The sequence below is a fragment of the Gorilla gorilla genome, chromosome 21 (genome assembly GCF_029281585.2).
Source record: "Gorilla gorilla gorilla isolate KB3781 chromosome 21, NHGRI_mGorGor1-v2.1_pri, whole genome shotgun sequence".
NCBI lineage: Eukaryota > Metazoa > Chordata > Mammalia > Primates > Hominidae > Gorilla > Gorilla gorilla.
In genome coordinates, this window is record NC_073245.2 from 13101396 (window position 1) to 13113323 (window position 11928).

General features: G+C 52.3%; 1 protein-coding gene across 1 annotated transcript in view; it reads right to left on the bottom strand.

The window, feature by feature from the left end:
- The window catches only part of DDRGK1 (DDRGK domain containing 1), a 14207-nt gene extending 5358 nt beyond the window's left edge, over positions 1-8849 (bottom strand). The window contains exons 1-4 of the mRNA XM_004061729.5: positions 8677-8849; positions 7353-7556; positions 4474-4586; positions 4133-4234 (exon numbers count right to left, since the gene is read on the bottom strand). Of these exons, the coding sequence (XP_004061777.5) occupies positions 4133-4234; positions 4474-4586; positions 7353-7556; positions 8677-8836 (579 nt within the window). The 5' untranslated portion in view covers positions 8837-8849. The remainder of the gene's footprint in view (positions 1-4132; positions 4235-4473; positions 4587-7352; positions 7557-8676) is intronic.
- Between the last annotated feature and the right edge of the window lie 3079 nt (positions 8850-11928).

Here is an 11928-nt window from a genome sequence, read left to right on the forward strand (position 1 = left end):
GGTCTCATATGCCTGTCCTCTCAGTGATCCTTCTTTCCTCCCTTGGCTTCCAGATCCCACCCTCTCCTGGATTTCCTCCTGCTCCTTGGGCCATTCTTCCCGCCTCCTTCATCATTCAGCCCTGCCTCTTCTCTCTCCTCCACATTCTCTGGGCCACCTCGCCCATGCCCAAAGCATCAACCCCTTCCTTGCCAGTGACTACCACACTTGTAGCCCCACCCGAATCTCTTCTCCCAAACACACAACGGTCCATGTGACACAGCTACGGGGCCATCTCACAGGCAGCAGACAGACCCTGGGACCTACTCTTCTATGTTTAGACCTCCTCCTAGGTCCCTGGCTCTGTGAATTAACACAGCCAACTGGTCAGAAATGAGGTCCTATTGACCCCTTCTTTCTCTAACTTCCAGAAAACTCCCTGGTCTGTCTATGTTGCTCCATCACCACTACTGCCTGGTAAAACAGCCTCCCTCAACCCAACACATTTTCCAGAGCACTCAGAAAAATTTTAAAATGGAAAGCTAGCCGGGTGTGGTGGCTCACGCCTGTAATCCCAGCACTTTGGGAGGTCAAGGCGGGCGGATCACGAGGTCAGTAGATCAAGACCATCCTGGCTAACATGGTGAAACCCTGTCTCCACTAAAAAATACAAAAAAAAAAAAAATTAGCCAGGCATGGTGGCGGGCGCCTGTAGTCCCAGCTACTCGGGAGGCTGAGGCAGGAGAATGGCGTGAACCTGGGAGGCAGAGCTTGCAGTGAGCCGAGACTGTGCCACTGCACTCCAGCCTGGGGGACAGAGCGAGACTCCATCTCAAAAACAAAAACAAAAACCAGAAAGCTAAAGCTGGGGCAAGTAATATACAAGATGAGTCCGGGGCATCTTGCAGTGCCAGAAACTAAGTGCTCAAAAAACAAAACAAGTGTGTGTTAAAGGTACACAGGAGCCAACTGAAAGGGCTCCCAATGGTCAAAGCTGGAACAATCTCAACAACGTAATAAATAACATGTTACTGGATTATAACACAAAGTACAAAATAAATACTCATGAGTCTATACAAATATAAAAAAATGGCTGGTCGGGCATGGTGGCTCACGCTGGTAATCCCACCACTTTGGGAGGCTGAGGCAGGCGGATCACCTGAGGTCAGGAGTTCAAGACCATCCTGGCCAACATGGTGAAACCTCGTCTCTACTAAAAATACAAAAATTAGCTGGGTGTGGTGGCAGGCACCTGTAATCCCAGCTACTCGAGAGGCTGAGGCAGCAGAATCGCTTGAACCTGGGAAGCAGAGGTTGCAGTGAGCCCAGATTGCGCCATTGGACTCCAGCCTGGATGACAGAGTGAGACTCCATCTCAGAAAAAAAAAAAAAAAAAAAAAAAAAAGACTGCATGAATATTTAATGAATAGGGAAGGAGAGACATATCTCCTGTAAGAGATTTCCAAATAATTTATGTAAGAACTCTAACTCCCCAACCCTTAAGTGTGGGCTGTGCACAGTGACTTCTTTCCAAAGAAATACGGGAAGAGGGGAAAAAAACAGTCACATTACAGTGGAGAAAGCTGGCAAACAAAACCGCAGCCAGGCGACCAAGGTTAACAACATTAGGGACAAGTGAAGCGGATAACTTGCATACTTGGTATGTTGCATTGAAGATGGAACTTCACTTATTGTCTTCTTCAGTCAGATCCATAACCCCAGTCTAACCATGAGAAAAACATCAACCAAACTCAAATTAAGGGACCTTCTACAAACTACTTGCCCAGGACTCCTCAAAATTGTTAAGGCCGGACACAGTGGCTCACACATGTAATCCCAGCACTTTGGGAGGCTGAGGAGGGTGGATCACCTGAGGTCAAGAGTTCAAAACCAGCCTGGCCAATACGGTGAAACCCCGCCTCTACCAAAAATACAAAAATTAGCCAGGTGTGGTGGTGCACGTCTGTCATCCTAGCTACTTGGGAGGCTGAAACAGGAGAATCATTTGAAATCTGAAGGTGGAGGTTGCAGTGAGCTATCGCGCCACTGCACTCCAGCCTTGAGAGCAAGACTGTACCTCAAAAAAAAAAAAAAAAAGGTTAAGATCATCAAAAGCAAGGAGTCTTAGCTGGGCACAGTGGTGCACACCTGTAGCCCCAGCTACCAGGGAGGCTGAGGCAGGAGTACTGCTTGAGCCCAAGAGTTTGAAGCTGCAGTGAGCACTCCAGCCTGGGTGAGAGTGAGACTCCATCTCTCTTAAAAAAAAAAAAAAAGGCCGGGCACAGTGGCTCATGCCTGTAATCCCAGCACTTTGGGAAGCCAAGGCAGGAGGATCACAAGGTCAAGAGATTGAGACCATACTGGCCAACATGGTGAAACCCTCTCTCTACTAAAAATATAAAAATTAGCTGAGCGTGGTGGTGCACCTGTAGTCCCACCTACTCGGGAGACTGAGGCAGAAGAGTCACTTGAACCCAAGAGGCAGAGGTTGCAGTGAGCCGAGATCGTGCCACTGCACTCCAGCCTGGAGACAGAGAGGGACTTTGTCTCAAAAAAAAAAAAAAAAAAAAAAAGCCTGGTGCAGTGGCTCACGCCTGTAATCCCAGCGCTTCGGGAGGCTGAGGTGGGCGGATCACCTGAGGTCGGGAGTTCGAGACCAGCCTGACCAACATAGAGAAACCCCGTCTCTACTAAAAATACAAAATTAGCCGGGCGTGGTGGCACATGCCTGTAATCCCAGCTACTTGGGAGGCTGAGGCAGCAGAATTGCTTGAACCCAGGAGGTGGAGGTTGTGGTGAGCCAAGATGATGCCACTGCACTCCAGCCTAGGCAACAAGAGTGAAACTCCGTTTCAAAAAAAAAAAAAAAACAGAAATTCTGATAAACTGTCATGACACAGAAGAGCCTAAGGAGACATGACCACTAAATGTAACATGGCATCCTAGATGGGACCCTGGAAAAGAAAAAGGATACTGGGAAAAAACAAATAAAATATGAATAATGGGGTCAGGTGTGGTGGCTCACACCTGTAATCCCAGCACTTTGGAAGGCCAAGGGAAGAGAATTGCTTGAGTCTAGGAGTTCAAAAGCAGCCTGGGAAACACGGTGAAACCCAATCTCTACCAAAAAAAAAAAAAAAAAAAAAAATTAGCCAGGCATGGTGGTGCACACCTATAGTCCCAGCTACTCGCAGGGACGGGGAACTGAAGTGGGAGGATTGCTTGAGGCTGGGAGGCAGAGGTTGCAGTGAGCCAAGATCGTGCCATTGCACTCCAGCCTGGGCAACGGAGCAAGACCCTGTCTTAATCAATCAATAAAGAAAAATCTGAATAATGTTAGAGTTTAGTTAACAATAATGTGTCAATATTAGTTGTGAGGAAGGTATTAAAGTGAGGTAGGATGTTAAGGATAAGGGAAACTGGTTACAGGGGAGAAGAGCCAGGATATTTAAGGTACATTAAGCGGGACCAATATTCAGAAAGGAAAAAACCCTCTCTGCTAATGCCTCCCCCATGCTGTATTCTGGCTTATCAGCCACAGCACCCACATCCAGGCTTCCTGCCATCCAGGATCCTGGGACAACAGGCCAGTCAGAGGTCACAGGTCTTCCCAGCTAGGGCAGCCCTGGCTCTAACCCTATGTACCCCACATCTTTATGGTGTTCTCTTTTTTGGAAACCTGGTTCTCAGAACAAAGAAAGCATCTGGCAAACAAATGTTCATTAGTCACCTTTACTGCAGTGGACCCCATTCCCTGAGCACCTTCTGTATGCCAGGCCCTCGATGTAACCACCATCTCTTACAATGATCTTTGCCAGCCTCAAGGCTTCAGGATCCAGACCCCCATCACCTCTCTGCCATCTTCTCCTCCTCTCCTGGCTTTCTCTGCCCAGCTGTCCTCCTCGCCTCACGTTCCTCACATGCTCCCCGAAAGTTCAATAGTCACGTGCACAAAAATCCCCACTCCAGGCTCTGCTTTTCAGCAGTGGTTTTTCTAGGCTGTGGTGGAGCCTAGGGACCAAATAAACCAGGACCTGCCCTTGTGCCAGGTCTATGGCCCACCTTCTAGGTTGGAGGTGCCAGGGAGCTGCATAAGAAGCAAGGCTGCCTTGCCTGGTCAAGGGTCAGAGGTCAGGGTAGGGGCTCGCCTCACCTTCTGCTCCTCCTCCAGGCGAAGCCGCTCCTCCTCCTTCTTCCACTCAGCTTCGCGCTGGGACTCGAGTCGTTTCCGCTCCTCACGTTCAGCCTCCTCTGCCTGGAGAGAGGTCTTCATAGGGGCACATCCCTCACACCCGGCTAGAGTGTGCCCACCGCCCAGACAGACTAGGGAAGGCAATGCCTGGGCCAGGGCACAGACCCAGGCGGCAGGAGACAGAGCCAGGGAAGCAGCAAACACCAGCCCAGCAGGCAAGAAGCCCTGAGTCTGCCTTAGGGAAAAAGGAAGGCACGGCCCTTTCACACTTCCCAGAGCTGCACCCCATCCCTCCAGCTTGCCTCACGCTGGGCCTTTCGCGCTTGTTTCTCCTCCAGCTTCCGCAGTTTCTTAGCTCCAATTTTCCCTGACAGGTGAGTTTCCGCTGGCTTCTCGACGCCTTCCTCCTCCTGGGCTGGGTATGGTCAAAGAAAGACAGTTCAGGTTCTGACCAGAGAGGACTGATGATGATGGATCCCCAACCCCTCATCCCTCCCCTAATAGGGGGATCCCCTTCCACCCACCTGCAAATGTCACTAGCCCAGCTCTGCCCTCCAGAGGCATCTGCCATGAGTGCGTGTGTGTGTGTGCATGAATATGTAGGGATGGGAGAATGGTGAGGGGCCCATAGGGCAAGGGAAAAGATGAGAACTTTAGGCCGGGCACGGTGGCTGACGCCTGTAATCCCGAGGGAGGCCGAGGTGGGTGGATCACAAGGTCAGGAGATTGAGACCATCCTGGCAATCATGGTGAAACCCCATCTCTACTAAAAGTACAAAAAAGGGCTGGGCACGGTGGCTCACGCCTGTAATCCCAGAACTTTGGGAGGCAAAGGTGGGCGGATCACGAGGTCAGGAGATCGAGATCATCCTGGCTAACATGGTGAAACCTCAACTCTACTAAAAATACAAAAAATTAGCTGGGTGTGGTGGCGGGCACCTGTAGTCCCAGCTACTCAGGAGGCTGAGGCAGGAGAATGATGTGAACCCAGGAGCCGGAACTTGCAGTGAGCTGAGATCACGCCACTGCACTCCAACCTGGGCGACAGAGTGAGACACTGTCTCAGGGGAAAAAAAAAATACAAAAAAAATTAGCCGGGCATGGTGGCGGGTGCCTGTAGTCTCAGCTACTCGGGAGGCTGAGGCAGGGGAATGGTGTGAACCCAGGAGGCGGAACTTGCAGTGAGCGGACATCGCACCACTGCACTCCATCCAGCCTGGGCGACAGAGCGAAACTCTGTCTCAAAAAAAAAAAAAAAATTAGCCAGGTGTGGTGGTGGGCACCTGTAGCCCCAGCTACTAGGGAGGCTGAAGCAGGAGAATGGCATGAACCCAGCAGGCAGAGCTTGCCGAGATCTGCTGCCGAGTGGCGTGAGCCGAGATCACGCCACTGCACTCCAGCCTGGGTGACAGAGCAAGACTCTGTCTCAAAAAAAAAAAAAGATGAGAACTTTAGATATTGCATAGCCATAAAGAAGGAGGTATCAGGTTAAAATATGCAAGTGTCTCAGGGTCACAGATAGCGCTGCCTGGATATTTAAGGTACTGTGGCTGATGAGCCAGAATACAGCATAGGGGAGGCATTAGGAGAGAGGGTTGTTTTTTTTCGTTTTTTTTTTTGAGACAGAGTCTTGCTCTGTTGCCCAGGGTGGAGTGCAGCGGCGCAATCTCGGCTCGCTGCAAGCACCGCCTCCTGGGTTCACGCCATTCTCCTGCCTCAGCCTTCCGAGTAGCTGGAACTACAGGCACCAGCCACCATGCCCCCCTAATTTTTTTATTTTTATTTTTGGTAGAGACGGGGTTTCACCGTGTTAGCCAGGATGGTCTCAATCTCCTGACCTCGTGATCCACCCGCCTCGGCCTCCCAAAGTGTTGGGATTACAGGCGTGAGCCACCATGCCTGGCCCAGAGAGGGTTTTTTTTGTTTGTTTATTTGTTTTTGGAGAGGGAGTCTCGCTCTGTCGCCCAGGCTGGAGTGCAGTGGCGCGATCTCAGCTCACTGCAAGCTCCACCTCCCGGGTTCATGGCATTCTCCTGCCTCAGCCTCCCGAGTAGCTGGGACTACAGGCACACACCATCACGCCCGGCTAATTTTTTGTATTTTTAGTAGAGACGGGGTTTCACCGTGTTAGCCAGGATGGTCTCGATCTCCTGACCTCGTGATCCCCCCTCCTTGGCCTCCCAAAGTGCTGGAATTACAGGTGTAAGCCACCGCGCCCGGCCCAGAGAGGGTTTTTTACCTTTCTGAATACTGGTCTCACCTAATGTACCTTAAATATCCTGGCTAATGAACTCCAGAGTTCTCTGGCTTCTGTCTCTGGTGCCAAACCCCCAGGGAAGGGAAGTCCCATGAGGAAATTCATCCCGCCTCAAATCTGAAATCCTCCTCACTATCGTCGGGAGTTGCTGAGGATTCTGGGCTTAGTCGCTGGCCAGAATTATCCCTTTGCCCATCCAACCCCGGCTGAAATGACAGTCCCAACACCATGACTACCTCAGGGCCAGCTGCAAGTTAAAGACCCACTGATGCCTGTGCAGCAAGGGTCTCTGAACCCAAGTCTGAGCCAGAAGGTATGGCAAAGAAAGGGCCTCTTTGTGAGCTAAAGGGATAATCCCCAAAGGTACAAGGCAAAAGCCTCAAATGCCCCCAGTTTCTGAGAAAGGCCCAGATGCCCCCTCCTCAGGCTCAAGCCAGCTGCCAAGTACTGGAGAAGACAATCCTGAGGGCTCTCCTGGTCTCCTGGAAGCAGGGATATGGAGGCCTCTGTGTCAACAGAATGTCTCTATCTTTAAACTGTTTTCCTGGGGTTGTGGGTGACCCCACTCCAGGAACTGCAGAAATTCTTGGCCAGGCACTCTGCCTTTAGGGTGAAATCCTCAGGGAATAAGTGTGCCCATAACAGGAAGGGTGCGAGGATAGAAGGGGTGAATTGAGGAACATTCTGAATCAAACTGAAGACCCTTGCCCTCTGCTTGGACACTGAGAGCCAAGATGAAGGAAGAGGGGGTTGACCCATTGGAACAAATGCCAGGTCCCAAGTCCCCCCCTACTCTACCGTGTGGCTCCCAGACGTCCCTCCTACCCTGAGGCTTCATACCCTACTCCCCCACTTAGCTTTGGGGGCCCTTTTATCTCCCCCTCCAACTCAAACCCTCTCCCCACCAGGCTGGGCCCCTCTCACCTAGGATGACAGCTTCCTCCTCATTCTCATCTGCTTCTGCCCAGGCCACCCGCTGGGCTCGACGCTGGGCCTGTAGGCGGCTGCCCAGGTCCCTCCGGCGCCGAGGCCTGCCTCCAGCTCTCGGCTCCTCAGGCTCCAGGGGCCCAGGCTGGGCCACCCGGCCTGCTCCTGCCAGCTCCTCATTGTGCAGTGGCTCTTGGCCGGCTGTAGGGAAGACAGAAATGACAATGCTGCCTATAAGCCCAACCCGGCCCATGGCAGGAGGAGCGGCAGCCTGGAAGCCTCACCTCCTCTGCTTAGCAGCCTGCTGCCCACAGCACAAGGCCCCGACTTCTCAGTCTGACTGGCAAGGCCTTTTCCACCAGGCCCACAGCTTGGTCCCAGGCGGGGGCTCAGCCCTTCCCTCGGGCCTGTGTGAATACTCCTCTCCCCTCCCGGCTCCACCTTTCCAGCTGGCCTGTCAGGAGGCCCCTATCCTGATGTCCCCAGCTCTCATCGAGTACCCCCTGCAGGAATCCACTGATTTCTCGCCTAACACCACCTGTGGTTTTATCTGGCTCCCCAGCCAGAGAGTACACTTCCCGGCGGTGGCCGAGCCTCCCCCGGGAAGACCTGCTGGCTCTCCGCCTTCCCTCAGCGTGTCCCTCCCGCCCCTGGGAGCGCGCAGGTGCTCAGAGGTAGCTTGTGGGCCCAGGGAGCAGGAAAACACATACACAAACCCGCCCGCTGACCAGAAATGGGGGGAAAGAGGGAGGATGGGTGTATCTGTTCTGTGCCCTGGCCAATGACATGGCCTTCTGATCAGGGAGCGGATTGGGGAGGGAGAGTGGGCCCTCTCCTTGGCGGGAAGGGAGAGAGCTTCAGGAGTTTCCTGGAGCCGCCTCGCGCTTCTCCAGCTCGTGGGGGGCAGGCAGAAAATATTCAGATGCCCCCTTCCTGGCACCTGCTCTGGAGCCAGGCTGGGAGGAATGGAAAACCCCTGCGGCCTCCCTAACAGGTGCAGAGGGAAAGGGCCCAGACGGTGACGGATGGGAGTGTGCGCCGGCCAGGGCCTCAGGCCTTTGGAGGTATGGAGTTCCCGGGGGTGAAGAGAGGGATGAGGCCAGACTCTGGCTTGGAGTCGAGAGAAAGGGGTAGCGGCGCGGCCACCGATTCCAGGTAGGGCACTGCGGAAGCCCCACCCGGCACACGACTAGCGCACGGACGCGCATGCGTCCCGCCCGCCCAGATGCGCACGCGCAGGAGCCGCGGCGCGACGGTCCACAAAGGCTCAGAAGGCCAGAAAACCCGGTACCACCAGCCCTGGTGCAGCGGCATCTCCTACCTGATGCCGCCCGGCCCCGGCTGCGAGTCAGGAAGAGGATAAAGCCGACTAGCAGAGCCGCCGCTACCAAGTACCACACGGGCGCCACCATGACGAGGGCCTCAGTGCAGAACCACTGCGTCCACCCTGAGGCCGGGATCTCATAGGCCCCGCCCCCCATTTTCCCAATCTAGACTCCGCCCACTACTCGGAGCCCCGCCCAGCGGCACATCACAGAGAGGCTTTAATGTCAGACATTAAAATGAGTTTGGGGGGTGTAAAGAAACCCACAATGTTAAGAGGAAATTATAGCAGACGGTATGTCCAGTAGAAAACATCTATGTATGTTTTTTTTTTGAGACGGAGTCTCTGTCGCACAGGCTGGAGTGCGGTGGTGCGATCTCGGCTCACTGCAATCTCAACGTCCCGGGTTCAAGCGATTCTCCTGCCTCAGACTCCCGAGTAGCTGGGATTACAGGCGCCCGCCACCACGCCCGGCTAATTTTTGTATTTTTAGTACAGATGGGGATTTCACCGTGTTGGCCAGGCTGGTCTCGAACTCCTGACCTTGTGATCCACCCAACTTGGCCTCCCAAAGTGCTGGGATTACAGGCGTGAGCCACCGCGCCCGGACTATATATGTTTTAAAAATCACTAAACAATCCCACATAGTGTTTATGGAAACAACCGTGGAAAAAGTACGAAAAGAGGCTTGGGACTGATGCACACCAACTGCAGGATAGCGATTACCTCTAGGAGGAGGGAAGCGGGTTGGGGTTTTGCTATATCTGTGACATTGAATTTCTTTCTTTCTTTCTTTTTTTTGAGGGGAAGGGGAGGGGAGGGGAGGGCAGTACTGGAATTTATTAAGCTTTTTGTATACATGATAACAGAAGTAAAGATTTATTTCAGGAGCCAGGCACAGAGGCTCGTCTGTTAACCCAATACTTTGGGAAGTCTAGGTAGAGGTGAGCCTAGGAGTTCAAGACCAGCCTGGGCAACATGATGAAACCCTGTCTCTACAAAATACAAAAATTAGCCAGGTGTGATGGCATGCACCTGTGATTCCAGGTACTTGGGAGGATGAGGTGGGAAGATCACCTGAGCCCAGGGAGGTCGAGGCTGCAGTGAGCCATGATCATGCCAGTGCACTCCAGCCTGGGTGATAGAGTGAGACCCTGTCTCAGAAAATAAAAATAAATAAAAATAAATTCAGGACCAATGAACAATGGTGAGAAAGGGATTTGAAAAAATATGGGCCAGACCAGGTGGCTCTCCCCTGTAATCCTAGCACTTTGGGAGGCCGAGGTGGGCGGATCACTTCAGGTCAAGTGTTCAAAACCAGCCTAGCTGACATGATGAAATCCTGTCTCTACTAAAAATACAAACAATGAGTGGGGCGTGGTGGCACATGCCTGTAATCCCAGCTACTCGGGAGGCTGAGGCAGGAGAATCACTTGAACCCAGGGGGCGGACGTTGCAGTGAGCCAAGATTGCACCACTGCACACCAGCCTGAGCGACAGAGCAAGACTCTGTCTCAAAAAAAAAAAAAAAAAGAAAGAAAGAAAGAAAAAGAAAAAGAAAAAATATGGGCTGGGCGAGGTGGCTCACACCTGTAATCCCAGCACTTTGGGAGGCTGAGGCGGGTGGATCACCTGAACTCAGGAGTTTGAGACCAGCCTGACAAACACAGTGAAACCCTGTCTCTACTAAAAATACAAAACTAGCTTGGCGTGGTGGTGGGTGCCTGTAATCCCAGCTACTTGGGAGGCTGAGGCAGGAGAATCTCTTGAAGCCGGGAGGCAGAGGTTGCAGTGAGCCAAGATCACACTATTGCACTCCAGCCTGGGCAACAGAGTGAGACTCAGTCTCAAAAAAAAAAAAAAAAAAAAAAAAGCCGGGCACCGTGGCTCACGCCTATAATCCCAGCCAACACTTTGGGAGGTCGAGGTGGGTGGATCACCTGAGATCGGGAGTTTGAGACCAGCCTGACCAACATGGAGAAACCCCATCTCTACTAAAAATACAAAATTAGCCGGGTGTGGTGGCTCATGCCCATAATCCCAGCACTTCGGGAGGCTGAGGCAGGCGGATCACGAGGTCAGGAGATCAAAACCATCCTGGCTAACACGGTGAAACTCCGTCTCTACTAAAAATACAAAAAAATCAGCCAGGCGTGGTGGTGGGCGCCTGTAGTCCCAGCTACTGGGGAGGCTGAGGCAGGAGAATGGTGGGGACCCGGGAGGCGGAGCTTGCAGTGAGCTGAGATCGTGCCACTGCACTCCAGCCTGGGTGACAGACTGAGACTGTCTCAAAAAAAAAAAAAAAAAAAGAAGAAAGATACAAAAATTAACCGGGCATGGTGGTGCATGCCTGGAGTCCCAGCTACTCAGGAGGCTGAGGTGGGAGAACTGCTCGAACCCAATATGCAGAGGTTGCAGTGAGCCGGGACCACACCACTGTACTTCAGCCTGGGCAACAGAGCAAGACTCCATCTCAAAAATAAATAAATAAATAAATAAAAGAATGAAAAAGAAAGTTATCTATGGACTTGTAATTATAGATGTCAGTTGTGATCTTTTTGTTTGTTGGTTTTTTGAGACAGGGTCTCACTCATATCACCCAGGCTAGAGTACAGTGGCACTCTTGGCTCACTGCAGCCTCAACTTCCCAGGCTCAGGTGATCCTCCCACTTCAGCCTCCTAAACAGCTGTGACTGCAGGTGTGTGCCCCCAAGCCCAACTAATTTTTTGTATTTTTTGTAGAGACTGGGTTTCACCATGTTGTCTAGGCTTGTCTTGAACTCTTGGGATCAAGTGATCCACTGTGCCCAAGCTAGTTATGATCTTACATTACAGAACACCTACTATGTACCAGGAGCTGGGATTTAAGAATGAGAGGTGAGGCTGGGCACCGTGGCTCAAGCCTGTAATCTCAGCACTTTGGGAGGCTGAGGTGGAGGGATCTCCTGAGGTCAGGAGTTTGAGACCAGCCTTGTCAACATGGTGAAACCCCACCTCTACTAAAAGTACAAAAATTCACTGGGTGTGGTGGTGCATGTCTGTAATCCCAGCTACTCAGGAGGCTGAGGCAGGAGAATCCCTTGAACCCGGGAGTCGGAGGTTGAAGTGAGCCGAGATCGTGCCATTGCACTCAAGCCTGGGCGACAAGAGCAAGACTCCATCTCAAAACAACAACAACAACAACAACAACAACAACAAACACAGTGGCTGATGCCTCTAATCCCAGCACTTAGGGAGGCCGAGGTGGGC